We start from the raw sequence: 26,981 nt of genomic DNA, 5'->3' as shown, positions 1-26,981 counted from the left end.
ATATGTTTACATGCCTTAGCACTGTTTATTTACTTTTTATCTTTTCTATTTTCCAAATCAGTGTCATGTATTTTCTAATTATTAAATTAATCCATTTAAACCACACAATACAAATTTAATAAACTGCATACATATGAAACAAAAAAATTTCCCCCTCGGGGATTAATAAAGTAACTACCTAACCTAACAAGAGAAGGTATGAAAACTGCAAATCAAAAACAATTAGAAATTGCTTAGCGACAGTTTTTGCCAGACAAGAATCCATACGCAAGTAAAAGGTAAAGATGGATTACTTACTAAAGCGGAAATCAGAGTAAAGGAGTCACTGAAAGGTTTGATGAGTATGAAAGTGATGTGAATCATGTCCTTTGGCCTATAAAGATACTATATGAGGGAAAAATGTTTCAGTAGAGTGGTATTTGTGTGGTAAAGCAACTTGGAGAATCTATGCTAAGGAGCGCTGAAGCTGTTCTGCAGGCTCATAGTAACTCAACACTTAACTAAAACACTTTATATAGGTGCTTCCTTTACTGTGTCAATTTTTTTCCAACTTTATTCAACCTGTGCACTCATTTCTATTTTCATATATATATATATATAAACACACATTTTTACATATTTTATATGTAATGTCAAGGCACCATTTGACATGTAGGCACACATAAATGCAGCAAGCAGCACAAAAGATAGCAACCACATCATACCACTCTATAATTACACCATAGGTGAGCAGTAAGGGCCGACACTGCTGAACCTTGACAGATCAGATGAGCATGTACAGTATCCTCTTCACATCACATTATTATTCTTTCTGTCCTGAAATCTGTTGTCTGCGTTAATGCCATGTTGGGAGCATACACTGAGTGTCTGGTAGGGTTTTTCCATTACAAGGAGAGATATACATTTTAGTTTTCTGGCAGCAGTAATAGTAGTAGGGTGTTTGGAATAAATAGCTGCACAAACCTCTGTGAATCGACCGGGGAAGAACCGCCTGGGAGGTTAACATGGGCAGGGATTATTGCATTGAGACAGGCGTGTTTTGGATCAAATAGCAATAAAACATTCACATTTTCTTTTTTGTCTTGCAGTTATTATTTCATATTGACTTTATTGCACATATTTTAAGGACACAACAAATGTGGGGGGAAAATCGGACAAAATCTGAATTCCCTGTTATGAAAAGGACACTTTAAAAACTACCTGTTACACACTACAGGTGATCTTTGGGATGTGCAGTGATGAAACTGATGATGTCAGGACATGAATTAACCACTTCAAGAAGTGTGTGGCTCAGGCTGCAATAGGGAACCAGCTGAGAGAATACTGCCTGCAGCCGAGCCCTCTGGCAGCTGATGGCTCAGGTACACACCAAAAGTCACCTACAAATCCGCAAAATAATAAGCAAATTAATTGTTATTCTTTTGACTGCTCACACACACACACACACACACACACACACACACACACACACACACACACACACACACACACACACACACACACACACACACACACACACACACACAACGCATCTAGTAGTTGTTTTTTACTGACCTTCCCCTTGCGGTAGGCAAACAGGGACATTAGCGGCTCCTTTGTTTTTGTCCCAGTGTCCTGGTCTATTCCAACCATCTGGCACCTTCCACACTGACCTGACAACTGAGTGGTAATCACACAGGGAGCACACTCACTTTGAAAGAAAATCCACTTTTAATGCATTTGAAGATTTCGCCATTTATCTCAAAGTGTCAGCTCACCATGAATCGAGTGCTGCCAATAATCAAGTGTGACCAATTATCTTCCTCAAATGGTTCTGCTCCAGCGATGACTAAATTGGCTCGGAAGCGGCTAATGACATTCTGTGTGTCGAGGAGCTGATCACCCTCCGAATCGTCCTGCCTGGAAGAAGCAATGTGGAAATTGCATGTTATTTTGCCGCGCTGCATAAATGATCCACTGTGATGTAAATGAATGGGCAACGACGCATCCTGATCATTTCACTGGAGCAATGCCTATTTTGAATGACATGTCATGTGTTCAAACCTGCAGCTCATTAGTTGATGAATGAGCCCCACGCTGGCACGGTTGATCATGAGATACTGAGCTTCATTCACCAGGGAGAGGGACGTGGAGGTGGCAGCTAGAACGGAAAGACTTCATGTTAACCCAGTCGTTTGTTTGATTTCGGGAAAACAGTTTCATTTATAGTTTGAGCAGACGGTGCACTCAAAAAGTCTGAAGATTGAGGTTGTACTGTGATACAGAGGGTAAACAATGTGACCTACACCCTTAACATGGTTAATTCAAGCCTTTGATAAATGAGCTTACACAATGCTGATTAGGGCCATCACTACCAGATAAATCTCTCTGTATTTTACAATATAGAGTTTTTAAATCTGGTGTCTGTTGAGACATTCCCGTGCAGCCTGGATGAATGGTAACTGGGCATTGTCTATGGGCTGAGCATTCATACAGTGCATCCGGAAAGTAAGTAAGTAAGTAGGTAGGTAAGTAGGTAGGTAAGTAAGTAAGTAGGTAGGTAGCTAGGTAAGTAGGTAGGTACTTTATTAATCCCCAAGGGCAAATTTATTCACAGTGCTTCACTTTTTTACACATTTTATTACAAAATGGATTAAATTCATTTTTTTCCTAAAAATTCTACACACAATATCCCATAATGACAAAGTGAAAAAAGTTTGTTTAAAATTTTTACAAATCTATTAAACATAAAGAACGAAAATATAACACGTACATAAGTATTCACAGTCTTTGCTCAATACTTTGTTGAAGCACCTTTGGCAGCAATTACAGCTGTTCATTGTTTTTGAGTATGATGCTATAAGCTTGGCACCAATTTTTGGGCAGTTTCTCCCATTCTTCTTTGCAGGACCTCTCAAGCTCCATCAGGTTGGATGGGGAGTGTCGGTGCACAGCCATTTTCAGATCTCTCCAGAGATGTTCAATCTTGTTCAAGTCTGGGCTCTGGCTGGGCCTCTCAAAGACATTCACAGAGTTGTCCCGAAGACACTCCTTTGTTATCTTGGCTGTGTGCTTCGGGTCGTTGTCCTGTTGGAAGATGAACCTTCGCCCCAGTCTGAGGTCCAGAGCGCTCTGGAGAAGTTTTTCATCAAGGATGTCTCTGTACATCGCTGCATTCATCTTTCCCTCCATCCTGACTAGTCTCCCAGTTCCTGCCGCTGAAAAACATCCCCACACCACCATGCTTCACCGTAGAGATGGTATTGGCCAGGTGATGAGCGGTGCCTGGTTTCCTCCAGACATGAAGCTTGGCATTCAGGCCAAAGAGTTCAATCTTTGTTTCATCAGACCAGAGAATTTAGTTTCTCATGGTCTGAGAGTCTTTCAGGGGCCTTTTAGTAAACTCCAGGTGGGCTGTCATGTGCCTTTGACTGAGGAGTGGCTTCCGTCTAGCCACTCTACCATACAGGCCTGCTGGGTGGAGTGATGCAGAGATGGTTGTCCTTCTGGAAGGTTCTCCTCTCTTCACAGAGCAACGCTGGAGCTCTGTCAGAGTGACCATCGGGTTCTTGGTCACCTCCCTGACTAAGGCCCTTCTCCCCCGATCGCTCAGTTTGGCCGGGCGGCCAACTCTAGGAAGGTGGTTCCAAACTTCTTCTATTTACGGACGATGGAGGCCACTGTGCTCATTGGGACCTTCAATGCTGCAGAAAGTTTTCTGTACCCTTCCCCAGATCTGTGCCTCGATACAATCCTGTCTCGGAGGTCTACAGACAATTCTTTGGACTTCATGGCTTGGTTTGTGCTCTGACATGCACTGTCAACTGTGGGACCTTATATCGACGGTGTGTGTCTTTCCAAATCATGTTCAATCAACTGAATTTACCACAGGTGGACTCCAATCAAGTTGTAGAAACATCTCAAGGATGATCAGTGGAAACAGGATGCACTTGAGCTCAGTTTTGAGTGTCATGGCTGTGAATACTGACGTACATGTGATTTTTTCATTTTTTATTTTTAATAGATTTGCAAAAAATTCCCCAAAACTTTTTTACGTCATCGTTATGGGTGTGTGTAGAAATTTGATTGAAAAAATGAATGTAATCCATTTTGGAATAAGGCTGTAACATAACAAAATGTGGAAAAAGTGAAGCGCTGTGAATACTTTCCAAATGCATTGTACTAGAGACTTCTTCTGAACAAGCTTCTGCTTTAGCCATGGAAGTTGAATGGGGATCAAATAATACAGTATATAGTACTTGGGTAGAATGTGGTAGTGAAATGAGTTAATTTGCAGGGATTGTGATGCCCCTTACAGAAAAAAAACGCATGAGTTTCCTATTTTTTCCACGTGATCACATGTATGACACAGGTTTGCCACATGTCGCAACATATGGTCACATGGGAAACATATGGGAAAACATGGAGAAACGTTTTCACATGACAATCTATATAGTCTTCACACATTACACCATGAAAATGTTCCAAAACCACATGTTTTGTATGGGCAAAATACACGTTTCACATGTGCACAGTTACATGTGTCATGTGGTCACATACGATCACATGTATGACATGTTTAATATATGTTGCAACATATGATAAGATCGGGAAAATATATGTGGAAAAGTTTCCAAATTTTAATCTTCATGAAAATGTTCCAAAACCGCATGTTTCCCATGGGCACAATACATGTTTCACATGTGCACAACTACATGTGTCATGTGGTCAAATGTGATCACATGAGTTTTTGCACTTTTTCTGTAAGGGCTTAAAAACTATTCATCCATCATTTTTCAGCTACAACAGTAGCGATGCAGCAGCCTACAATGGAGGCATGTGTCAACAGTGTTTCTGTAACTTCTCTCATTGGCAGAAGGGGGAGAAATAAGTTCCCCTCTGCAGGTTTAAAATAAAAACTGATCAACATGTGCTCTCACAGTTGGACATATGCGAGTTTAGTAGTGGTTAACAAAGGTAAAATCTTCTATCGCTGTATCCTTGATATGCTTAAAGAATAAAACACTCTACAAATCAGAGTCAACTGGGTAAACTGCATCTGAGAACTGCTGACAGAGCAGCTGCTAAATAGACCCTGTGATGAGAAACTGTTAACAGATCAAATAGTTATATAGACACTGGTGAATGAAAGGCCCGAAGATAAGATAATTCATCATACTGAGGGGAGAACTCCTGTGAATTCAATAATGTCATAAAGCCATCTTGCTTATTAATTGAAACTATCATTGACAGTACATGCCTAACACAATTATAGATATGAAAGGTTTTACTCCTGAGGGTTAGTTCATTTGTCATGAGGAGGAAAACTCAGCCTGTGAAAACAGCTGCATAATGTTGGTAGTGGCTCTCCAGGGAGCAGCCTAAAACCTCAGAGAATAACCTGATGATGTCATGAGGGGTATCTCACGCTGGGTTGGGAGACAAATATTCAAAAGAAATCCTGGATCACAAAGGATGAAAGATGTGGGCGTTTACCAGTCAGGGAGGATTACATCAAAATATGTTGCATTACGGGAAGTGAAGGATGTAAGAAATGTATAGTTTTTAAGCCATAAGATGGACTAAAAGCCAGGATATTGTGGAGACTTGCAAAAGACAGATTTAAAAAAGAAAGGTCAAAATCTGCACAGCAGTCTGAGATTTCCTCATTTGTAGTTCCTAGTTTCAAGGCTAAAACTCTGTATCGCTCACTCTCTATTCAGTAGTACTGTAGCTCTTCTTCAATGTGCGTTCATGAGCAGCTGGAAAGTGGAAAAGTTCCCATCTCTGAGTGGGAAAATACACCTGATTATCACTGGACATGGCAGCATTTGTAGTGAAAGGAAAAAAATGTACCTGCTCAGAAAATAAGGTGAAATATTCCAATTTTGTTAGCGTAGCCTGCCTTGTGGACGAGCTGTGTTTAGTGTTAAAAATGGTAGTACATCAAAACATGTAGAAATGTAGTGTACACATTATCATTGACCTCCTGAGCTCCATCCCGCCCATGTGTTGGTTTATATGGATGATGATGAGGTTGTTTGTAACTTTTCTGACAGCAGAAAAAAGAGCACATTTCCCAGAGGCTGCCATGTTGCCCGATTGTGAACCCTCTAAACTCAGAAGTGGGATGTTCCCAAATGGAGAAGAACAGCCACTCATTGGCAATGAACATATAAAAAGCACCTTTGACCGCCACCTTTTTGCTGCAAGTCAGACAAATCAGAGGAGGTTCCAATTTATTTACTGGATGTTTTCATTTGGCTTAAAACCAAAATGTGGCAACGGCTTTGAAACTACATCCATGATTCTAATGTCAATAGATGTTCATCCAAATGCAGTCGATTGAATGGTAGAAGCTATAAACGGTTGGTGGCCCTAATTCTCCACTCATGTGCCATTAAATCTTAGCAGAGAAAAAGGGAACTACAAGATGATGTCATCAATGAGCACCAGTCAAACGTCAACCGGTGGCAATAGTAATGGACATATGACATTTCTGTTAGTTTAATCCATCTGCTTTTATACAGGTGAATGGAAACAATTTGATTGATTATGCAAAATGATCGCGGTGTGCTCAAATAATCCAGATTCGACAATTATGTAATAATTGTGACAGGCCAACTTGTAGCTACTGATTTCAACCAGTTAGCCACGATGTCTAGCAAACCTTTCCAACTTCTCTCCTCGCTTATTAATAGTTTTTATGCACTCTTAACTACAATTGGAATCAGGTGTCAATGATGCCTCTACATGTACTCCAATCACACGAGGCAGACATACCCCTGGTTGACAATCACTGATATACATCATTATATTGTCACATTTTCTTTTAGGTAACAATCTGTTGCTCTGCAAAAACAGAAAAGATGACATTTCTAAATTTCCAATGACAAGCAGAAGGGAATGCGAAGTCACAGTGACCACATAGTATTGGTCATGTACAGTATGATGGACAAATACAGAGCAAACAAAGAAAAGCAAAACAAAACAAAACAGGTGAAAGGTACCTCCGCCGGGCCTCTTCCTCGTCTCTCGGGTGAAATCAGGCCTTTGTCTTATCAGGCGGCACGGCTGTCCAAGGAAGTCTGAGAGCCATGATGCAGCCTCGTCCCCGCAGTCAACAGTCTCCACCCTGGGGGGAGGAGGAGGATTACATTCAGGAGGCCTCGGGGGAAATCTGCAGAGTTTTGATGCTGCTTACTATTTGGTGCGACATCTAATCCAAAAATCAAAAGATGAAAAGCTTTTTTTTTTTTAACCTGTGACTTGTCATGTGGGGAACTGTCAGATGAGATTAATAACATCTCTTGCTCATTGTTTATTGTTCCCATAAAAAATGATAAGCAGCAGGAAATTCATACACAGCGGAGGGAGGAGGGCCTTAAAATGCCATCCAGTGAAGAAAGGTAGCATAAAAAACAATGCATTGATACGAGAGAAACACATGGAACAAGTGATATGTGTCACAGTGTTTCCTGCAGCTGCTGCTTTCAGATGTCTGAACATTTCCAGCTCACCTGTCACCACAAACTTTGCTGTGACACACCGGATAGCTTGTGTGCAGTTGAGCATTATTTTCCAGGGGAACTGAAATGGTATCCATCCCTGCAGGGCAACGGAGAGAAAAAAACAACAACAAAAGTACAAATCTTTTGTAAGATCTATAGCAGAAAGTCAGCACGATTGAAATTTCTTTTGTTAAGCAGTGCCTTTATTTTCACTGAGCCTGACCTGATGCCTGCAGGAGCAATTTGTTTGAGGGAAGGTGGACTTGTGGGCGAATGAGGCATAAGCGTGGCTCTCTCTTCTGACTCAGGCATACGCCGTTTCCATTCACCACCATCCAGCCTCTGTCATACAGTAAACCCAACGGTCCCACCGGCCAGTCGTGGACCTGCATGAAGAGCAGCGCCGAGTCACATCGAAGCAGGTGGAGTGAGAGGAAAAGAGAGGAGACAGACAACAAGAGACGGAATGATAATGTCGGGTTGTGCCCAAACCTCGAACGCTCCACATGATTTGATGGGGTATATGTAGATGTTAGTCAGAGTGTAATCCTCCCTCTTGCTGTTTGACTCTCTGTGACCAAATCCCTTCAACAATGCTTCTGTGAGCTTTGTCTCCTCTTCTTTATGTATTTCTCCATTAGTAATTTCCATTGAAGGATATTCTTTGGAGCCCTCTGATGCTGCTGTGGCTGTTTTTAGCTTCTGCAGTCTCACTCGGTCCACTGTGACCGGCTTCTCTACGAAGCACTCGGCAACAAAGTTCAGGAACTTTTGACAGTCTTCAAACGTCGACATGTAGCCAAAGGACACTCGAACAGATCCGGTCGGCTGGCCGTCCACGAGGTCAATGGTGTCTCCACAGACGTGGCCGGCCTCGACGAGAACAAAACAACAAGGTTTTATTCTACCTACACAGAACAGATTTGGACAATTTTGCTACGCCTTCATCCCTCACCTGCAGGTTTCTCTTCATCTGCTGGCTCGTGATCCCGAGGAAGGACTGACAGGCCCCGGTGTTGCAGAAGCAACCTGTGCGCACATGAATATTGTACAGACTGGCCATTCTGTCTACCTGTCGGGCAACACAGGATTAACTACAATATTTAGCAGAACATCCTAAGCATATACTAATTAACTAATTAAAGTGTTATGAAGTTGAAATAAATCCTATTTATGTATGCACCTGTGAATAACCAATAACTTGTCCATTAGAATCCATGAGGTTGAAATTCAGGATGGCACCCTGTGTGATTGGAGTCTCAAACTGGCCTTCAGCGTATATCTGAGCCACTGGTCTCCCGTTGCCATGGCAAAGACTTGACAGCAGCATGTAAGTGTAGCGTGCCAAGCCGAACGTGTGCTCTTGGATGTTGTGCATGCTCCCTGCAGGCAAAAAAAGAGATGAAGATGGGAATGGTGTTAGTGTTCACTTGAAGTAGATCATCATAGTGAATAACCTGCATATGCATAATGATGCTATTAAATGTGGGATTTAATGTCCTGTGAATCAACATGGTATGTCACAGCACCTGTGATCCTGTAAAGAGCCTCAAACCCGTGATTTAAGCCAATGATGTCCAAGAAGGAGACAGTGCCGTCTTCAAATCTTTATCAGGGAGCGAGGAAACATTGCATGTGTGAATATGCCGCTGTGAGAGAGAATATCTAGCCTTTGTCAGGCTAGTGCCGTGCATTACCTGTCAGAAATGTTTGCCGCCTGCACATAATAATCTTCTCCCGAAAGGTAAGCTGCCGCTGTGCCTCCGCCAAAATAAGTCTTTTTTAGTATGCCTGCGGCGTTATTACGGACAAGAAGGGCCCCGAGGCCTGTAGGGAAGCCAAACATCTTGTAGAAAGAGATCGGAATGAAATCAGCAGGGCAGTCCTGCAGGTTGAGAGGGGAGCAGCTGACATAAGAGGCTGCATCCAGCAGCACGAACCAGCGGCCCTGGTGGTCACATGCTGGGTAAAGGCTTCTCGCCTGGATGCCTTTCACATGGCTGAGGGGATACTTCCTCCCAGAGAAGTTGCTCTGCGCTGGGTAGCAGAAGAGGTGCGGCGTCTGGCAAATAACATCTTCACCTTGGGCCTCGTCCGTTGCCCTGTACTCCAGCTCCTGCTGGGAGACAGGCAGGGCGACCACCCCCCGGCCTGAAGTCAGTCCTCTCATGCCAACCACAGAGGTATGGCTGTCAGTGAGGAAGCAGAAGTGACTCCCCGCCTCCTTTTCAGTCTGCGGCCTCCAGGGAAAGCTCTCAGACACTAATTTGAGAGCGGCAGTACATCCAGAAGTGAAAATCACAGAGTACTCCTCAGGGGTGGTGTTAAAATGCTGCAATACCCTGTAAGAAAATGTTCTGTTTTTACTCATTTAATCGAGCAAAGTGCCATTCAGAGGAGCCATTGGCCCATTATGAAGGCTTATGAGGGCATGCACAGGCTTTACCTGTATCTGACCCTCTCCACTGTGTCATGTGTCAGCCTGCTGCTGGGGTTATGGCTGTGAGGGTTTCCTATTGGGAAAAACAAAGACTTAAAAGCCTTGAACTTTATGGCTGAATGAAAAATAGGCCTTGATCAAGTTTTTTATGACTTGTTTTACCGTAGAGATTCCCCAAAATGTCCCGGCAGTAGTCCCTGACCAGCGACTCGGGGTACAGGGTCGCTGCTGCATGATCCAGATATGTTACTCCTGTTTACGAGAAGAGCAGCCATGTAAGACAGTCACCGTCCCGTCGCTGCAGCTCAGCACTCAACACAATCGTTACCTTTAATTCGCGCAAACTCCTGCTCGATCACGTCTCGGAAGTTTCCCCCATACCCGTAGTGACTGCACACCAGCTGGAAAGTTTCAAAAGTGCAAAGTTGGTGAAAATCCATCGGTCTGTTTCGCTGAGGAGAGTTACAGAGCGCACACCACAGAGCTGCTGCTGCTTTATCATCACGGTCCTGTACTTATTTACGTTCTCGGGGTCGAAGTCCGGTGATCAGCAGCTGAGGGATCGTCTTCGCTTTATAGTCCTCATGGTTACTGTCACGTGTGCACACACACGTTGACAGAGGTTAAAGTCGTGGACTTTTCGTCTCAGCGGGACACATGTAACGACATAACATGTTGGACAGTGGTGCAAAGTCACTAGTCGTGACTGTTTTGCAGTCATGTGGCACTCAACATTTTGACTGCCCCCCCCCCATAAAAAAAACAAACAATTCTGTTTGTAGAGGGTTTTTTTTTTTTCATTTTACTTGCAGCTCCATCAGCTAACAAGAGGTGAAACGAACATTTCAGCATGAGAAAGAAATGTATTTTTAAAATGTTATGAAGAGGACTATATATTTTACATATTAAGCCGATGTCTTTATAGCCAATGTGTTGCTAAATATAGCCTATGTTTTATTTTCACACAATTTTTACTAGGCTACGTGTAGCTTAGCATATGTGTGTGTATTTATTCATTGGTCTTACTTTTTCTAAACAAAATATTTTTATCTATCTTATTTTATTATATACGTATTTGTAATTTTTTCTTATTGTTTGCACCTTTTTTTTTTTTTTTTTTTTCCTAACTGTGTTTCTATGCTGCTGTGACGACAACATTTTCCCACTGGGATTAATAAAGTCATATCTATCTATTTATATTTTTTTTATTATCGTTGATATTTTCATTTTTTCTGCTGATATTTTTTCTGAAATATAAGATGCTGCAGGATCTAAACCAAAAGGTAAGCAATGTCACATTTCTCACAACATCAATTTGATATAATCTATTTACTTAATTTAAAATAGGATTCAGGAAGCAGACAAGGACATTTTTTTAACATAGATATTTTAATGTGGTTGTTTTTTGTTTGTTGTGCTTGTAAAGTGCATTGGGAACATGCTACATGGTGATTTTGTATTCAGAAATGAAATTTAATGTAATGTAATTTGATTGAATCAAATGATGTAATATTTTACATATTCACTATTATCCTGATAAAGACAGTAGTTGTTATACAAATATTCTGGATGGGAAAGAAAACAGCCATTTTTACGATAGTTTTAAATATGAGCTATACATGTACATATCGATATTGATGGGACCCATATAGTAACACATAAACTATAGATGTCCTGTTCATATATAGAGATCTAATGTATCTGATTTTTGAGTGGCAGGTGAACAAACATAAAAACTTTAACTTTGCTAAGCACAAATAATGAAAGAACCACATGAACACGCCTGTGTATTTATGCTTTATTCATTTAAGATTCCCTCCAAGATGTTTGAAAATACTCTGCTCTCAGTAACTGTAACTGATTACTTCAACAAGTCTGAGTAATCAGGTCAGGTAACGTTCAGTCTGTCTCTGTCCTCTGACAAACAAGGTGCATGAAGAAGGACATTAGTCACATGTGACATGGCACTCAAAATGCTATTAGAAATATTGATTAGTTCACAATAATCCTGCTGTGTAATCATTACTTTATGTTTGACTAGCAGACCTGAAAACCACTGATGACAGAATGATGGAGTGTTTTCACTTATTCATCAGGCAATTGTTCAATTTAGATCAAATGACCACAACATAAAACCAGCTTCCTCATTTTTTCAGGTTCTTACTGAAGACATGTGAAATGTACTCTGCTCTCAGTAACTGTAACTGATTATGCCAACAAGTCTCAGTAATCACTTCACAGTAAACCAATTGCATATAATCCCTGACTCTTTAATCTCATTGACACACAAGGTACATGAAGGAGAGGAAATTAGTCTCAAGTGATTGGCGTAAAATGCCAGATCATCTCACGGTCTCTGAAAAGGATAGAAATAACTGTCTCCTACTTGCCCCAGGCAGCTTTCACAGCATGGTTGTGGTTCTTATTCTTTTTGCAGCTTGGAAACAAACTCTCACACTGCTCTGAACTTTTATTGACCTTCACTTCTTTAACCTCTAACCTGTAGTGTGAGCTCTGAAAGAGTCTCTTAAAAATAGTGGGGACTAAAACTACCCACACTCTGATGGATTATCTTCATCTTTCTGTTCCCATGAGCACATTGTATCTTTTCAATCAAAGAAATACAAGTTGGAAGTTATTCAAATCCTCGTTGAGAAGTGATCGCAGTATGTCCTGCTTAGATGTCTGATAGACGGCCATGAGACTCACAGCAGCCGTCATTGTCTCCGTGCAATGCACTGAATAGTAATTAAATATGCCACTTATGCTTCACTGATTCATTTCCTTCACAATTTTGGAGCTCTGCTGAATACATTTTTCTGTGCAGAAGGGCTGTATTGTATCCACTGTGGCCTCATTACAAGGGCAGAAGGGCTTGGTGTGGGGGAGGGCAGAGGCCGTGAGGGGGGAGAAGCACCCCACGAAGACATTGTGCTTAACATCACTAAATACCTCAAACGGCACATTGTCCTTCCCGGCCCTCAATTAGTCGAGTTCCTCGTACAAAGCACCGATTTCATACCGGGAGATTTATTTTTAGAGAAAATCCGTCCCTGTGCAGGCAGGAAGTACTCTGAAAATCGAATGAAGAACACCGCAGTCATGCAGAGTTGTTAGTCACAGAGCAACATCGGTTAACAGAGCTTCTCTTCACTGTCTCTTTGTGTTTGTGATGGCTGCAAAAGGCTCGACCTTCCCGGGTTTTTTGGGTTGTGGTGCTGCAACTGTAGCTCGCTCTATCTGAGCTGGACAGTGTCCAGCCGAAGAGCCTCTTTGCCCTGCCCTCAGGCCTCTTCAGCTTGTGGATCTGTGTGCGAAGGAACGCCTCTTTGGTGGCTGTGACAGGGAGAATTAGGCAAGAGATGCGGGTTCACTTGCCCTGCGTAGGGGCTTATCTTGGGCTAAGCTGAGGGACTAATAGCAAAGCCAGCCTCCGCTCCAGCCGGTCTGAGGGCACAGGGAGCCATCTGTCCACTCTGTGGATAACTGACAACAAAGGGGGCAAACATTGAATACGGACTACAAACTACAAGGCCGTTCATTTTGAAGATAGCACAAATAAAGGAGAGGAGCAAGTATTTGTGTATAAGGTCAGTACTTTATCATCCTTGTTGAATTAGAGGCCTCTCACTTCAGCTCTGACTGATCACTGCTCTGTTTATGTTGATAAAATTGTCGTATACTACAGTGATTTCAGGGTGTAGTGAGAAAGAAAGTTGAAGTTGTTGGTTCTGTACTTTTAATGAAAGCTAAATACTGCGAGGCTTTGTTTTAATGCACTTCTCCTGACTCCCATCAGGTCGAGATAATTTGGGCTGGTTGTTTTTCTGTACTCTGCTCGGTTGTAATGCATTTTGTCGCTCTCCTCTCTTCAGAGATAGTTTCCAGCTAGAATTAATTAACACATTAAGGCCTCGTGGTTACAGTTTGACATGAAGCTGGCTCACAAATCGCTATGAATAGACATTACTTTAGATATTTAAGAAGTGAATACTGTTGGGTTGTTATCTTTCATAGCGATAAAGATAAATAATTTGGGACATGTTCTTTCAAAATGTATAAATTATAGTCTGTTTTAGAGCATTGTTCCTAAACTGGAATACAATTCTATGTAATAATCTTATACAATCATTTTCATTTTCAAAGTGTACAGACGTTCTTTGTTTTAGCCTCAGCATTTGAATACATTTTCAAATGAAACCCCTCAAGTAATCCACTTAGACATTGTTCTCCATTTCCCTCAAGGATTAATGCCCTGTTTTTTTTGTTTTTTTTTATTGTCTGAAGCACACGTCTGCCTGTCAGTGTTCGGGGAACCGAGTTCCTGTAGATTATCTGTTTTTATCATGTGTACTCTGTGGGTGCTGTTGTGCACCAGCGTTTTGTTCGGAAGTCTTGAGTGGGCGCTGACATGCTAGAGGTGACAGAAATAGGTCAAAAGGGTCTTAGCATTAAACCAAACAAATCCCGGCCTATAGGATTAGACAGTGATGTTGCTGTTTATTTGATGTATTCACTGTAACTTTATAATGATATACACAGAGGGGAATAGCTTGTGTCTGTTGTTAGCAGAGAGATACTGATATTGTTTGTATTAAGTCCTTTAGCTCAGTCTGGTATTATCAACACTGGAATGTGCTTGAACAATAACATCCTGAAAAACTCCGTTTTATTTGCTCGTCACTGATATTTACACATTTGAAACGATAACTACTGACTGAATTGTGTGTAGCATGCCTGAGTCAAACACACATTCATTGCTGCTCTGTTTTTCTAGGTGTGGAATGGCGGCAGAGAGCTCTGTATTTATGGGTTTGTGTGAGTATCTAAGCTGGGGTCAAAGGTCATGTCTTATTTTTGGGAAATGTGGTCTTTGTTGCAGAGTTATCTGACTATATTTACAGACATAGCCTACCTAAATATCTATACGCATGAAGCGACAACCTGATAGCTTAGCCTGGCTATCAAAGACAGGGTAGAGGGGATGCAGCGAGCATGGCTACGTCCAAAGGCCACAAAATCCTTGGCAGTGCCCGCTGGTGGACGGGCAACTGGTCAGAGCTGAGAAATAGCCTGGCACGTAAACTCTTGCAAAACCACAAGGTGTTGTTTTTAGACTGAAGTTTTGTGAGGATTAAACACAGCAATAGCTCCTTAGTCGAGCCTTCGTGCTAAACTAAGGTAACAGCCTGCTGTGAGTCTGGTATCAGTCTTCACAGCCAAAGTCTCCTCCAGAAAGCAAATAAGCGAATCCCCCTAAAATGTCAAACTATTGCTTTAAAATGTCATTGGGCATACTGTTAAAACCCCAGAGAGGAATTGAATTAAACTCTGGATTAACTGGAAACACCTCATGTCACCATTTTGCCTCCCCTTCTGACATCACCTTGACTAAATCTACCAGTTGCGTTCAAGGTTTAGGTGAACTCACACATGTGGCTGCGTTCTCAGTCAGGCCAAAATCCAAGCAGCCTCTTGTTAAATTACATCTGGATTTTACCGTTTGTAGAAATGCTCCATCTTCATCAGTGTTAAAAGAAAATGGAAAATTCTCTTCTCAGAGCCATTGTGATCTAATAAACACGGTGACCTTGGTGCTTTATAGACTTAAAGTCTTCTCTCTGTCTGTTATGGTGCAATAAGCTGCCCGTCCTACACTGCATCGAGACATTCCTTATTTGTTCTGCAAATACAAGGAATTGGATACGCGGCCACAACAGAGTCGACATTGTGTGGCGTCAGTGCAATATTAAGAGACGCGTCACACACACATCACTTGATCCTCAGGCCTCCGCAGCACAAGTGGCTTTCTTTGTGTCTTATCTTATCCGGGAGAGTCACACAACTTGTATTTAGCTGGAACTAAAAGACAGTTCCGTGTGAAGATTGCGCCGTGATAGGCTTATCTCCCCTGACACACAACTACTCGATCAGAAGACAAACAACAATGGTCCGCAGCTCTTCAGAGATACAATTCTAAAAAAATTATATTTGGCTCCTTTAAGCAGCATAAAATGGACTATTCCAACTTTGGACCAAAGTTAAGGTCACCATCCATGATCATTTTCAAACAGAGATCTATCTCATCTCTACCGCAGATGGATTTAACAGTGGTGATGCAGCTTACACTCACCTCACGAGAGCTTTTACATTTTCTTTATCTGGCGGCTTTTTCCTATGAAAACCTTGAAGAGCGCAGGAAGTGATGCATTTCACATTTGTGACAGAAATGTGACTGTAATAAATAGAAGAAGAACAGAGAGGTGACTGTAGCACGAGTAGTGATGATAACCCAAATGTCTTTAACTACCCTTACAGAAAAAAAACACAAGTTTTCCATGTTTTCCACATGTGATCACATGTATGACAAATGTTTACCAGACGTTGCACATCTGATAACATGGGGAAAATATGTGGAAAAGTTGCCGCATGGGAATCTACATGGGCTTCAAACATGACATGAAAATGTTCCAAAACTGCATGTTTCACTTAAATGTTTCACATGTGCACAATCATATGTGATCACATGAGTTTTTGCACATGTATAATTCATGTGTTTTTCTGTACGGGTAATTGGAAATTCATCAAAATGAAGCATAGCACTGATTAATACAACACAGTCTGACCTCAAAATAAAACTCTGTGATACCAGATGAAGTCCCAACATTGTAAATCAATAAACATCGCAGTAGTAATATTTAGTTGAATGTGTCTGATTACCTCCTCAGTTTTACACTTCATTTCCTAAACCACCTGAAGTACTAGTGCTCTGTACTTACACACAGACAATGTCTTTCTTTTTGCAGAGTTTTTACTCTAAAGCTCGGAAAACACAGAGAATGTCTGACAAGGAAGAAATGGCTTCAGACGGGAGTCTGAATGTTACACTGACGCTGAGACTGCTGATGCACGGAAAGGTGATGGACAGATGTGTTAATAGTTCAAGCAATTTGGTCTATTTTGGTCTGGTAATAACATATAATTGTGATTAAAATGATTATATACTGCTCTTAATTTGAAAATCTGTGTGCTTAAGTGCTGTTATCTTTTCATTTACAGGAAGTTGGCAGCATAATTGGGAAGGTAGGTATATTTTACAATCTATCAGTTAATGGTTTCATTCTAATTTTTATATTCTCTTATCAACTTGACTATTTATCTTCATGATTTCAGAAAGGAGAAACAGTGAAGAAAATGAGGGAGGAGGTGAGCATCTGCTTTAACATCTGTAATATAAAAATGTGTATAATGTCATGTGATCAGTTCCAACCAATCAAAGCAGGAATAACTGCGGACTTGTGTTTCTAGAGTGGAGCGCGTATCAACATATCAGAGGGTTCGTCTCCTGAGAGGATAGTCACCATCACGGGACCCACGGAGGGCATCTTCAGAGCGTTCTCCATGATCGCACAGAAGTTTGAGGAGGTGAAAAAAAAAGAGAAAAAAGAAAAGTGCAACAAACACCACTGCAACTTTTTTCACAGCAAACCTTTACTGTTTTACCCACAAAATTTAAGAATTTTTCTTATCTAAATGCACCTTTTCTTCGGTCCTGCAAAACAAAAACAAAAACAAAAAAGACTTGTCAAATAAAGTTGATGTTTTATATAGTCGACACTGGAAAAAAAAACAACAACACATTTTAGAATTTTCCCTCAGGATACTACCGCAGCTATGACAAACAGCAACGTGACAAGCAAGCCACCTGTGACACTTCGCCTGGTTTTCCCAGGGAGCCAGTGTGGCTCACTGATTGGCAAAGGAGGCTCAAAGATCAAAGAGATCAGAGAGGTAGGAGTCATCTTCTTTTTTTATTTTCAAGCAGGAAGTTGTTTTTCTGCACCCAAACAGGGACAGAAACCCGCCTCCCTGGTGCTTTTACATGTTGAGATTCAAACACTCAAGTCAAAGTTTTCTTGTTTTTCTCTGCCCTAAAATATGTGTTTTATTTTTTTGGGCTGCTCATGAAAGTCCCACTGATAATGCCTGTAAAGATCTGCAGAGACTGAATACTTGTTCTGAATGGGTGATATTTGTGCGCGCCTCTTCAAATATTGAAGCACACATTGCTATTTGGTTTGCAGCTGCTCCCTGCATGTCAAAATGTGTTCAGGGTAATTTGTGGGTCCTCGAAACAGCATTTCAATTTGGGTGATGCCGTGCTCTTTTCAGCAATAAATAGCCTCTGTTTCTTTTGTTTGTCTGGCGATGTGAAGACCACAGGCGCTCAGGTTCAGGTGGCAGGAGACATGTTGCCGGACTCTACCGAGAGGGCTGTCACAATCTCCGGCACTCCACAGGCCATCACTCAGTGTGTAAGACACATCTGCTCTGTAATGCTGGAGGTAAGCACTGTCAGACAGTTGATCTTTAAGTTCAACAGCTCTATTTAGACATCAAGTGTGTCACATTTATTTAGGATGTTGGTGGAAAGTTTTCAGTCACACATTCTGGATATGTTCAAGGCTAAAGCTCTGTGAGGAGGTTGGAATCGTCCCTTACAGAAAAAACTGTTTCCCATGTTTTCCACATGGGACATATGTGATCAAAAGTATGACACATGTTCACTACATGTTGCAACATATGATGACACAGGGAAAATATGTGGAAAAGTTTTCACGTGGGAATAGACATGTGCCTCACACATTACACCATGAAAATGTTCCACATGTTTCACTTGTGCACAATCACATGCGATCACATGAGTTTTTGTACAGGTGAAAATCACGTGATATTTCCATGAGTGGTTGTTCGCGCAAATGGTTTATATTGGTAGTTCCTAACATTTTTCATTTGATGAACCATAACATATATAATTTAACACATGTAAGAGTGGATATTGTTGGATCATTTTTTCATACAGTTGAATTTTTGGGTAGTGCGGTAGTTAGCACTGTCGCCTCAAAGCAAGAAGGTTCAAGATTTGAGCTTCGGCTGGGACTTGATTCAAACTCTGGCTGGGGCCTGGGCCTTTCTGTGTGGAGTTTGCATGTTCTCCCCGTACCTGTGTGGGTTCCCTCCGGATACTCCGGCTTCCTCCCACCATCCGAAGACTTGCATGTCAGGTTAATTGGCGAAATTAAATTGCCCGTGAGTGTGAATGCGAGTGTGCGTGTCTGCTTCTGTCTGTGATGGACTGGCGACCTGTCCAGGGTGTTCCCCGCATTCGCCCAAAGTCAGCCGGAATAGGTTCCATTATTAGTGTTTTGATTGGTTTGGTCAAGTTAGCCTTCATGCTACCACAACAAGTAATTTGTTCAACTCTGTTTATGTTGTACTTGCTAACCAGTTTTCACACCCTGTCAGCTGCAGCACATGCTGTTAACATATTAACTGCCTCAAGCACAGGTGTGAGTTTGGATTTGGATTGAACATCTTGACCTCTTTTATTGTGATAAAAAAAACTCTAAACCAATTCCCTATTTTCAGCTCTGCTCACAGTTATATCACAAGTAGCTTTCTCAGCCGATGAATGAGGTATAAAAAGATTCAGCACGTGCTATAAAAAAAAAAGAAAAAGGATATAAAATGCATCAGAGCCAGTAAGAGGTTTTTTTTTCTCAGGTCTTGCAGTGTATAAATCTTTCTCCCTTTATTAATATTTTTTGCTTGATGTGTGTCTGTAGTCTCCACCGAAAGGAGCAACTATTCCATACCGTCCCAAGGTCATACCTGCTGGAGCCCATGCAGTATTAGCACCACAGCACCCTGCACAGGTACGTGTCATTATGGGAGTTATTTAGCTGTGTTTTTGCAGATTTAAAAAACTTAACCAAAAAAGGTCTTTATTCTGAGTCACACTGATCATTAAGCATATTTTCACCACTAGAGGGACACGTGTATAATTATACAGCAACAAACTCTTTGTCAAGCTGAAAGCAGAAAGATGAGGTGAATATATGAAGTCTTGGGCCAAACAGAAATCTGACAGATATGAATATCTAGCATTTACATTCATAATCCCCCTGCAGTTTGAAACATGAACGGTGTCGTGACTAAAGCTTATGTTTCTTATGAGCTGGCTATCCGCTGTCCTGAATCTGGCACAGCCTGCTCTGACCTATCAGACATCTGTTTATGTTATTGGATTTCCAGCCAGTGGTCAAAGAGGGTGAAAAAACAGCAGATGACATTTCAATGAAATTCCATCAAATCTATACACATTAGAGTTATGGAAAAGAGGACTGGAGTGGATTTTCCGTGCACTGAGTTTACTCCTCGTACTCTGTGACATATCCATATTTCAAATGACATGTTACAACATGTCTGGCCGCCCTCTTATACAACCACATCTCCTCTCCTTTTCCTCCCAGGCCTTTGCGATTCCGGGGCAGTATGCTTTTGCACACCAAGATGTAAGTATGTCCATTAGAGTGACTGATGTCCCGTCCTAATGACCTACTCCTGTCCAGTCCTCCCAAGCCACCAATACGCCCTCTATGTACCCGACTCTGCAAAGATGAGACTTCAGTAACCCTGATCTGTTGACATCACTAACACTAACCCAAAGTAGCAGCATGCATCGATTGAAGTGAAAATGAAGAGCTTAAAGAGTTCATGATCAGTTGTAGCGTCGTAGCCAGAGATGTGACTGTGTTTTCAGATGACTGCTATGACAAGTCAGCATGCTTTCTGAAGGGAAATGAATGTCTTCACACTGACACCATCTGTGATGTTTGTGAACTTCAGATTGGCTCTGTATTGTAGTTGTCAGCTCCTCTGAAATAATCCAGTTTGATTGGTTAGCTCTAACTTCCTTCCTACCCTGCAGTTGACCAAGCTTCACCAGTTGGCTATGCAGCATATCCCCCTCCCTTCCCTTGGGCAGAGCAACCCTACCTTCCCTGGTACGTACCCACGGCTCCCCGGGGAAGTCCATCTATCCCTCCGTCTTCACTCCTCTACGAATCACACCATCAAAACACTGCTGTCACTTTAGCGAGGATCAAGGATGTCTATATTTGCTGAGAGTTTACAGCCTCTCTCTCAGGTTTTTTTTTTAGTAGAAGGTGGCTCTACAGGGATGTGCATGTAACGAAAATGACCTGTTTGTCTTGCATTGGTATTTGCATCTATTTGTACCAGAAAGTAAAATGAAAAACAAAAGAATAGTGAAGTTTTATGGTGAAGCCACCCATCTTATTTTTTAATTTTTTTATTATCGAAAATGTTGTACGTTTGTCACTGAAATATTCATAATCCAAAAGATGTGACAGACTGAAGCAGGCAGAATGAAGTAGTAAAGGGAAAAAAAACAGCAGCTTTCTCTGAGAGGGAAATGTGAAAAATGATAGAAATATTTACAGTTTAGTAAATATTTAACCATTTCTCACTATTTCTTATATCTCCCTCCCCCCAAAATTTTCAGCTCCATTTGCCCAAGTTCCCTCTCCAAAAAACAAATCCTAATCTCTCGACCCCATCCTCCACCTTTGCAACATTTCTTTTTCCAAATCTAACATCGTCTTGGCCAGACCATCCCTGACCTCAACCACCCCACGTACTCATATATTCTGCCACAACTAACTGAAAACAACACATTCCTACATCTTGATTATCCAGGCAGGGTTGCTGTGATAGTAATACATGTGAAAGAAGCCCTTCTCAGTTTATAAGTAGCTTTTCTAATGGTAGAAACATAAATTATGTGCATAGTATGTGTACTGAATATGTAAAATACAGTATATTTGTCTATCTAGGAATATTTTCTCCTTTATGCCATTTTCATGTGCTTAATTTAGAAGTGTAACAGTGATACAGTGAACAGTGAAAAAGTAGGCCAACTTGTCATTCCATGAAAGTGGAAGCCATTAGCGCCATACTGTTGTTACCGCTCCTTGTCCTACTTTGCAGGATTGGACGCATGTGCCCCCACAAGTTCACAAGAGCTGGCAATACCTAATGATGTAAGTGCCACATTGTTTGTGTTCCTCCAGCACTAAAACCTGTACTGACACTGCCGCCTTCATTATAACTTACTCGGAGGACAGCTATAATGAGGAATTTTTTTGGACACAAATGTTTCACCTTCTTAGCTGCAGAAATCAATTTGTCCTCTTTTTTTTTTTTTTTTTTTTTTGCTGGCATAGTATTGCACGGATTCACAAATTATTGTAATGCCTGTGTTACTGGAGTTATTAAATATTACATAATAGGAAAATAAATCATCGGACCACCAGTAGAAAACTGTTTTAAAGGCTTTATAGCAGTCTATTAGCTATGCTGCTTTAGACTTTACTAATTTCATCTATAGCCTACTGAATCATGTCAGAGATGTGCACTAGAAAAACAGATTTCCTGGAGAAAGTGTTATATACAGTGAACCCTCGCTATAACGCGGTTCACCTTTCACGGTCTCGCTGCTTCACGGATTTGCATCGTGCATTGAAATCACATTACGACTATATGTAACGTAGATATATTTAATGTCCAGTTCTATCTATTTCAATTGTAAAATAAAGGTTACTACTTGACGGATTTTGCCTATCACGGTTTCTATTTGGAACGTAACCCCCGCGATAAAGGAGGGTTCACTGTATTTCCAGAGAATTACACTTTGCACAACTTAATATTTGTTTTTAATATAAGGGGAATAGTTTATGTCTTTCTTTTGGCATCCGGTTGAGCAGATTTCACGTCTGCACAGTAAACAAAGCAGCTGGTTAGCTTTGCTAGCCTCGCACCTAGCCAAGGTCTGCCACTTTTTAGATCTTTTATGTTTAATTGTAAAAAAACAACAACAACAAAAAAACAAGGTGTAAAAGCATTTATTGGGGGAGTTGTGTATCAGACTTTTTTGTTTTTGTTTTTGTTTTGGGCAGGAGCAGTGTCTTCCTGGAGTTTTGCTGTTACCAGGCAACCATCAGAGACTCCAGGAAGTCACTGTGTCCGGCCAAGAAATAGTCAAGCACCTAATCCTTCCTAAAACCACAGTCAGTTTACACTGTGCATGGAATAAACCAGCAGGATATAACATGTTGATCAGTGAGTTTTAGAGTTGCTGGTAGAGCTGGACATGTTGTTTTTCCTGTTTCCATAATGTTTACCATATAAATGTAAAATTAAAATCAACCTCAGCTAACTTTAAGCAAGAAAATAAATGTTCCCATACAACATGCTTAACATTAAAGCCAATGCTCTAGTGATGATAATGAGAGCATCTTCAGTTTCCATTTTATTTGACAGCCATAATGCACCATGCATGTTTTTTCAGTTGTTACAGTATTATGTCCAGGAGTGTGGTTTTGACATTGAATTCCTGAAAAGCATGGGAACACGGGCATGATTTGTCATTTACATGCTTCCAATCTCCCCATTTCTAGTTTATTGGCTGCATAATTGGAAGACAAGGCAGCAAGATCAATGAGATTCGCCAGGTCTCTGGAGCTCACATCAAAATTGCCAGCGCCACTGATGGCTCAGCCATGCGCCAAGTCACGATCACAGGCTCACCGGCCAGCATCAGCGTGGCCCAGTACCTAATCAACGCCAGGTAAGACATTACATGGGGCAACCAGGTACAGCGGGGCTTCATACCGCAGCCTGATCTGAGACAGCCAAACAACATGCTATTGTATGAGGTGTTCAGGGTGAGGCTGGATTTGTTCCAACTTACTGCTCCGTTCTCTTGACTGCATTAAAATCCTTATTGTCTCTGCTTTTTAACACATTCCTTCTCTGATTCTTATGTTTTCTCCTCTCTCTCACCTCCCTTCTCCTTTGTCTCACCCATCCTCCCCCCCTTTTTACTCTTCACTGTCTCCCCTTAACCTTTCACCATCTCATCTCCCCCTCCGAACGTCACGACCTGCAGCTTAGAGATGGCTAAATACACCATGCAGGCCGCTTCCTCTGCGACCCCCGTTGACCTGAACATGAGCTTCTCTCAGTCTGTTCCCACTGCCTCCACTGCTGCTACCTCTATGGCCGTCCTGGCAGCCACCACCCAAACCCCCACCACCATTAACGTCCACTCTCCCTCCACCTTATCAGCCATGCAAAACCCATACGCCGTCCCCGTTTCCAGCCTGCTTGGCATGAAAACTCTCCCCATCCTGGCCGTCCACTCGGCCGCCTCCAGCCTAGCACAGGGTTTATCCCCTTACGCCGCGAAAATGTCAACTTCTGGTGTCAAAAAATCGGAGCGGCAGAAGTTTGCTCCTTACTGATGCCTGCTCTTTAAGTCTGTGTAGCTTATGAAGGCATTTTTAAATGATGACAAATACTTTTAAATAAAGCACAAAGGCTTAAAAGAAATCTTGCACCAGTGTGTGAGTTTTGCCAGAGTAACATTTGTCATCCATAAATCAGGAGGATATTAGACACATACTGGAAGGACGGTAGCATCAAAACATGTCCTCAATAATTAAAAGAGACAGCAGAGGAGCATATTAATTCAGTATTATCTTGTGGACAGGCATAATAAATTAATGTGGGTAACTCAGGCTTGTATTAGTATCCAAGAAAAATCTATTTTTCAAATGGATTCATGTTCCAGAGCTTTATATGAAGACCTATTCCAGGAAATGTGTTTTCCATGATGCAAATATTGACTTAGTTTTCTATCTGTGTAACTTAGTTTTTTTTGTTAGAAAATGCAAACTAGTATTAAACGACATGGTGCTCTGTTGGCAGCAGGCTGTTAAAATGTTTGTCTTGTACAATAGAAGTCTGTGTGTTAAGTATTTTTTTTTTAACAAGGATTGCTCTACTCTTCTGTCATATTTCCCTCCCTGTCTTTCACTATAGGCTCTCATCAGTGCTAACAGGCTTGGGTGTTCTGTAGTAGCGTTGCACTGTTGCAGTTCTGATGGGATTATCTTAAAGCCACATTGGATTCTTGTGGATTTCACTCTACACAGTAATCCTGTAGAGCGGGACCGGCCTAACTAACTCATTTACTTTGGTTCTGTACACTGTCTTATTTTCTTGTTTATTCTCCAGCCTAAACAAGTGGACTACTTCACCTCCCAGCATCTGAAATGGGCGCTGATCAATAATTTTAATGAATGTTTTATTCATGTTTTTCCTGGTGTGGGTCTAATCCCACTCCTCCACCCTCACCCCCTCCAAACAATGCAGATTTGTAATATTTGTTGATGAAATGACTTTGAAATAAATGGGACTTTTTATGAATGCAGAGTGGTTGTTTTGTTCTAATTTTGTTGATGGAGAAAGTCTTTCATATTATTTACTGATCTCTCTCCTATGAATATAAACACTGATTCTGAGGATTTACCTCTTGTTTACTCTCGGCTTTAAGATGTAATTTCATATACCACGCATTTCTATTTAGCTGAATTATTGTTAATATCTCTGACTGTTGAAGATGTTTTGTTAAATATATTATCTCTCAAAGAAAATACAATCATGCTTTTGTGTATGAGCAAAATATTGAAAAATGAAGTTTGATGCAGGGAACAAGGTATTTGGAGATATGATGTGATTTTTGTCAAATTTTCATATTTAAACGACCGTTACAGAAAAAACACGAGTTTCCCATGTTATCCACATGCATGACACATGTTTACCACATGTTGCAATATAAAATAGCATGGGGCAAATGTGTGGAAAAGTTTCCACATATGAATCTAAATGCGCTTCAAGCACTATACAATGAAAATGTGACAAAATCACATGTTTTCCATGAGCATAACCACATGTGTATGAGGTCACATGAGTTTTTGCACGTGAGGTTGATGTATTTTTTTTTCCTTTAAGGAGATGTAAATTTCAGAAACAACAACATTTTTGTATGATTTGTTTACAACCAAAGAGCAGACATCCAGCAGAGTGAGATGAGCAAGCAGACTTTCATCCATTGCCCTGATGTTTTTCTCCAAAGCGGAACTGTGTCTCCACAACCTCCACATGTAAAACATTAAACAGCAGTGATGCTGAAATATCGAAATCAATAGAGAGCAGCAGCAGTTGCCATTAGCTGCATGCAGCATATATAGAGATTTTGGCAGGTGTACAAAGGCAGCTCTGCACACAGCTAGTCCACCGTATTATGGATGCAGTTTGTTGATGGCAGAGGGCACAAAGCTCCTGCCCAAACAAACTTTTCTACCTTCACTCTGTTGGAAAAACAGAAAGCTTGGCTGAACCTCACAGTAAATATTCAACACATGCTGTGTAAAATCCTCACAGGGCCCCGAAAAAGAACAACTTAACCTCGAGTTATCCGCTCAAGCATACTGCTAATGGGCAGGTGAGATACAGTGCAGTCACTCCTTGTTTCATCGTGTCACCGCCACCCTGTCCTTCTTTAGCCCGGCCCCTCTGTGAGTCTGACTTCACCACTTTTTGTGGGAGACTTTTTTCTGTGTAAAAACCAAGAGGTGGGCACTTCTGTTCTGCCTGATCATACGGGCCATTTCCACAGCAAGGCTCAAAATGCTGAAGTGGAGATAATCAATAGTTAATGGGGACAGAAATGTAATGACAGTGAAGGATGGCATTTCAACCTCGGGGAAGGTGTAGCTATAGAAAACAGTGCTGTGTGTATGCTGATGTGTGCCCAGGGCAGTTATGAGTTCACAGCCAGATTTTAATGCTATATTAATGATTTCCTTTTTCAACCTGACACAGGCAGGACAAAGGAGCACCCTTTTTGGAGGTTGCTGCCATCATGCACTTTGGAAAAAGCTATTTAGAGGCAAATAAGTAAATAAATAATTTTTCTTTTCGGTGAATAAGGACTTGAGAGTTTGTTGCAAATTGGTAGGCAGGACTGTCGCTCAGAAAAATCACTGCAATACTCTTGCAGACTTGCATGTCTGTGTCTAATTATATGTTTGCCTGTGTCTGTACTCCTTTAGCAGTTTTTCACAATATTTCTATAGGCCACGGTTGTTTTTCACATAGCTTAATATTTACATCGCTTAAAGTAATGATATATGATACAGAAGAGTTTAATCTACTGTGATGCTTCTATAACGTTTCTTGGATCTATTTCTGTGGCAGCAATCATTGACGCCCAATGGGTTTTATGGATATTACTTTGATCTTCGTAAAAGGAAGTTCAATTAGTGATATAGGCCTAAAGG

The 26,981-nt window shown here is 41.2% G+C and overlaps 2 protein-coding genes across 5 annotated transcripts; one reads left to right on the top strand and one right to left on the bottom strand.

Moving 5' to 3' along the window:
- Nucleotides 1-599: 599 nt before the first annotated feature.
- On the bottom strand, nt 600-10,419 carry mocos (molybdenum cofactor sulfurase). The gene is made up of 15 exons (XM_069689933.1): nt 10,259-10,419; nt 10,093-10,182; nt 9,937-10,003; nt 9,188-9,832; nt 9,020-9,096; nt 8,674-8,873; nt 8,446-8,562; nt 7,983-8,363; nt 7,714-7,876; nt 7,500-7,587; nt 6,990-7,114; nt 2,044-2,140; nt 1,758-1,899; nt 1,555-1,659; nt 600-1,379 (listed from the first exon to the last, which is right to left on the bottom strand). The coding sequence occupies exons 1-15, from the start codon at nt 10,368-10,370 to the stop codon at nt 1,275-1,277; spliced, it is 2,514 nt and encodes an 837-aa protein (XP_069546034.1). The 5' UTR covers nt 10,371-10,419; the 3' UTR covers nt 600-1,274.
- A 2,765-nt stretch (nt 10,420-13,184) lies between these two features.
- Nucleotides 13,185-25,071, top strand: LOC138615992 (poly(rC)-binding protein 3). Of its 4 annotated transcripts, none has more exons than XM_069689928.1 (14): nt 13,186-13,520; nt 14,708-14,748; nt 16,737-16,847; nt 16,990-17,013; nt 17,104-17,136; nt 17,239-17,355; nt 17,590-17,721; nt 18,147-18,275; nt 19,557-19,646; nt 20,244-20,285; nt 20,702-20,777; nt 21,784-21,836; nt 23,253-23,422; nt 23,744-25,071. In XM_069689928.1, the coding sequence occupies exons 3-14, from the start codon at nt 16,770-16,772 to the stop codon at nt 24,096-24,098; spliced, it is 1,299 nt and encodes a 432-aa protein (XP_069546029.1). In that variant the 5' UTR covers nt 13,186-13,520; nt 14,708-14,748; nt 16,737-16,769; the 3' UTR covers nt 24,099-25,071. The 4 variants fall into 4 exon arrangements, with proteins under 4 accessions (XP_069546030.1, XP_069546029.1, XP_069546032.1 ...); XM_069689931.1 differs by having other exon boundaries at nt 13,190-13,520; nt 24,874-25,071; XM_069689930.1 differs by having other exon boundaries at nt 13,191-13,520; nt 24,679-25,071.
- Nucleotides 25,072-26,981: the final 1,910 nt, after the last annotated feature.

Source organism: Brachyistius frenatus, unplaced genomic scaffold (genome assembly GCF_029030835.1).
Source record: "Brachyistius frenatus isolate BFR_SWC_R1_liver_20210118 unplaced genomic scaffold, ASM2903083v1 Contig_8, whole genome shotgun sequence".
Lineage (NCBI taxonomy): Eukaryota > Metazoa > Chordata > Actinopteri > Embiotocidae > Brachyistius > Brachyistius frenatus.
This window is presented reverse-complemented; position numbering and strand designations above follow the sequence as displayed.

Coding starts and splice junctions, on each gene's coding strand:
- mocos (XM_069689933.1), bottom strand. CDS start 10,370: ATGGATTTTCACCAACTTTGCACTTTTGAAACTTTCCAGCTGGTGTGC. Junction 7,115..7,499: donor AGCAAAGTTTGTGGTGACAG/GTGAGCTGGAAA, acceptor TCCTCCCCCCAG/GGTGGAGACTGTTGACTGCG. Junction 2,141..6,989: donor GAGGAAGAGGCCCGGCGGAG/GTACCTTTCACC, acceptor TTTCCGTTCTAG/CTGCCACCTCCACGTCCCTC.
- LOC138615992 (XM_069689929.1), top strand. CDS start 16,770: ATGTCTGACAAGGAAGAAATGGCTTCAGACGGGAGTCTGAATGTTACA. Junction 17,356..17,589: donor TCGCACAGAAGTTTGAGGAG/GTGAAAAAAAAA, acceptor ATTTTCCCTCAG/GATACTACCGCAGCTATGAC. Junction 17,722..18,146: donor AGATCAAAGAGATCAGAGAG/GTAGGAGTCATC, acceptor GGCGATGTGAAG/ACCACAGGCGCTCAGGTTCA.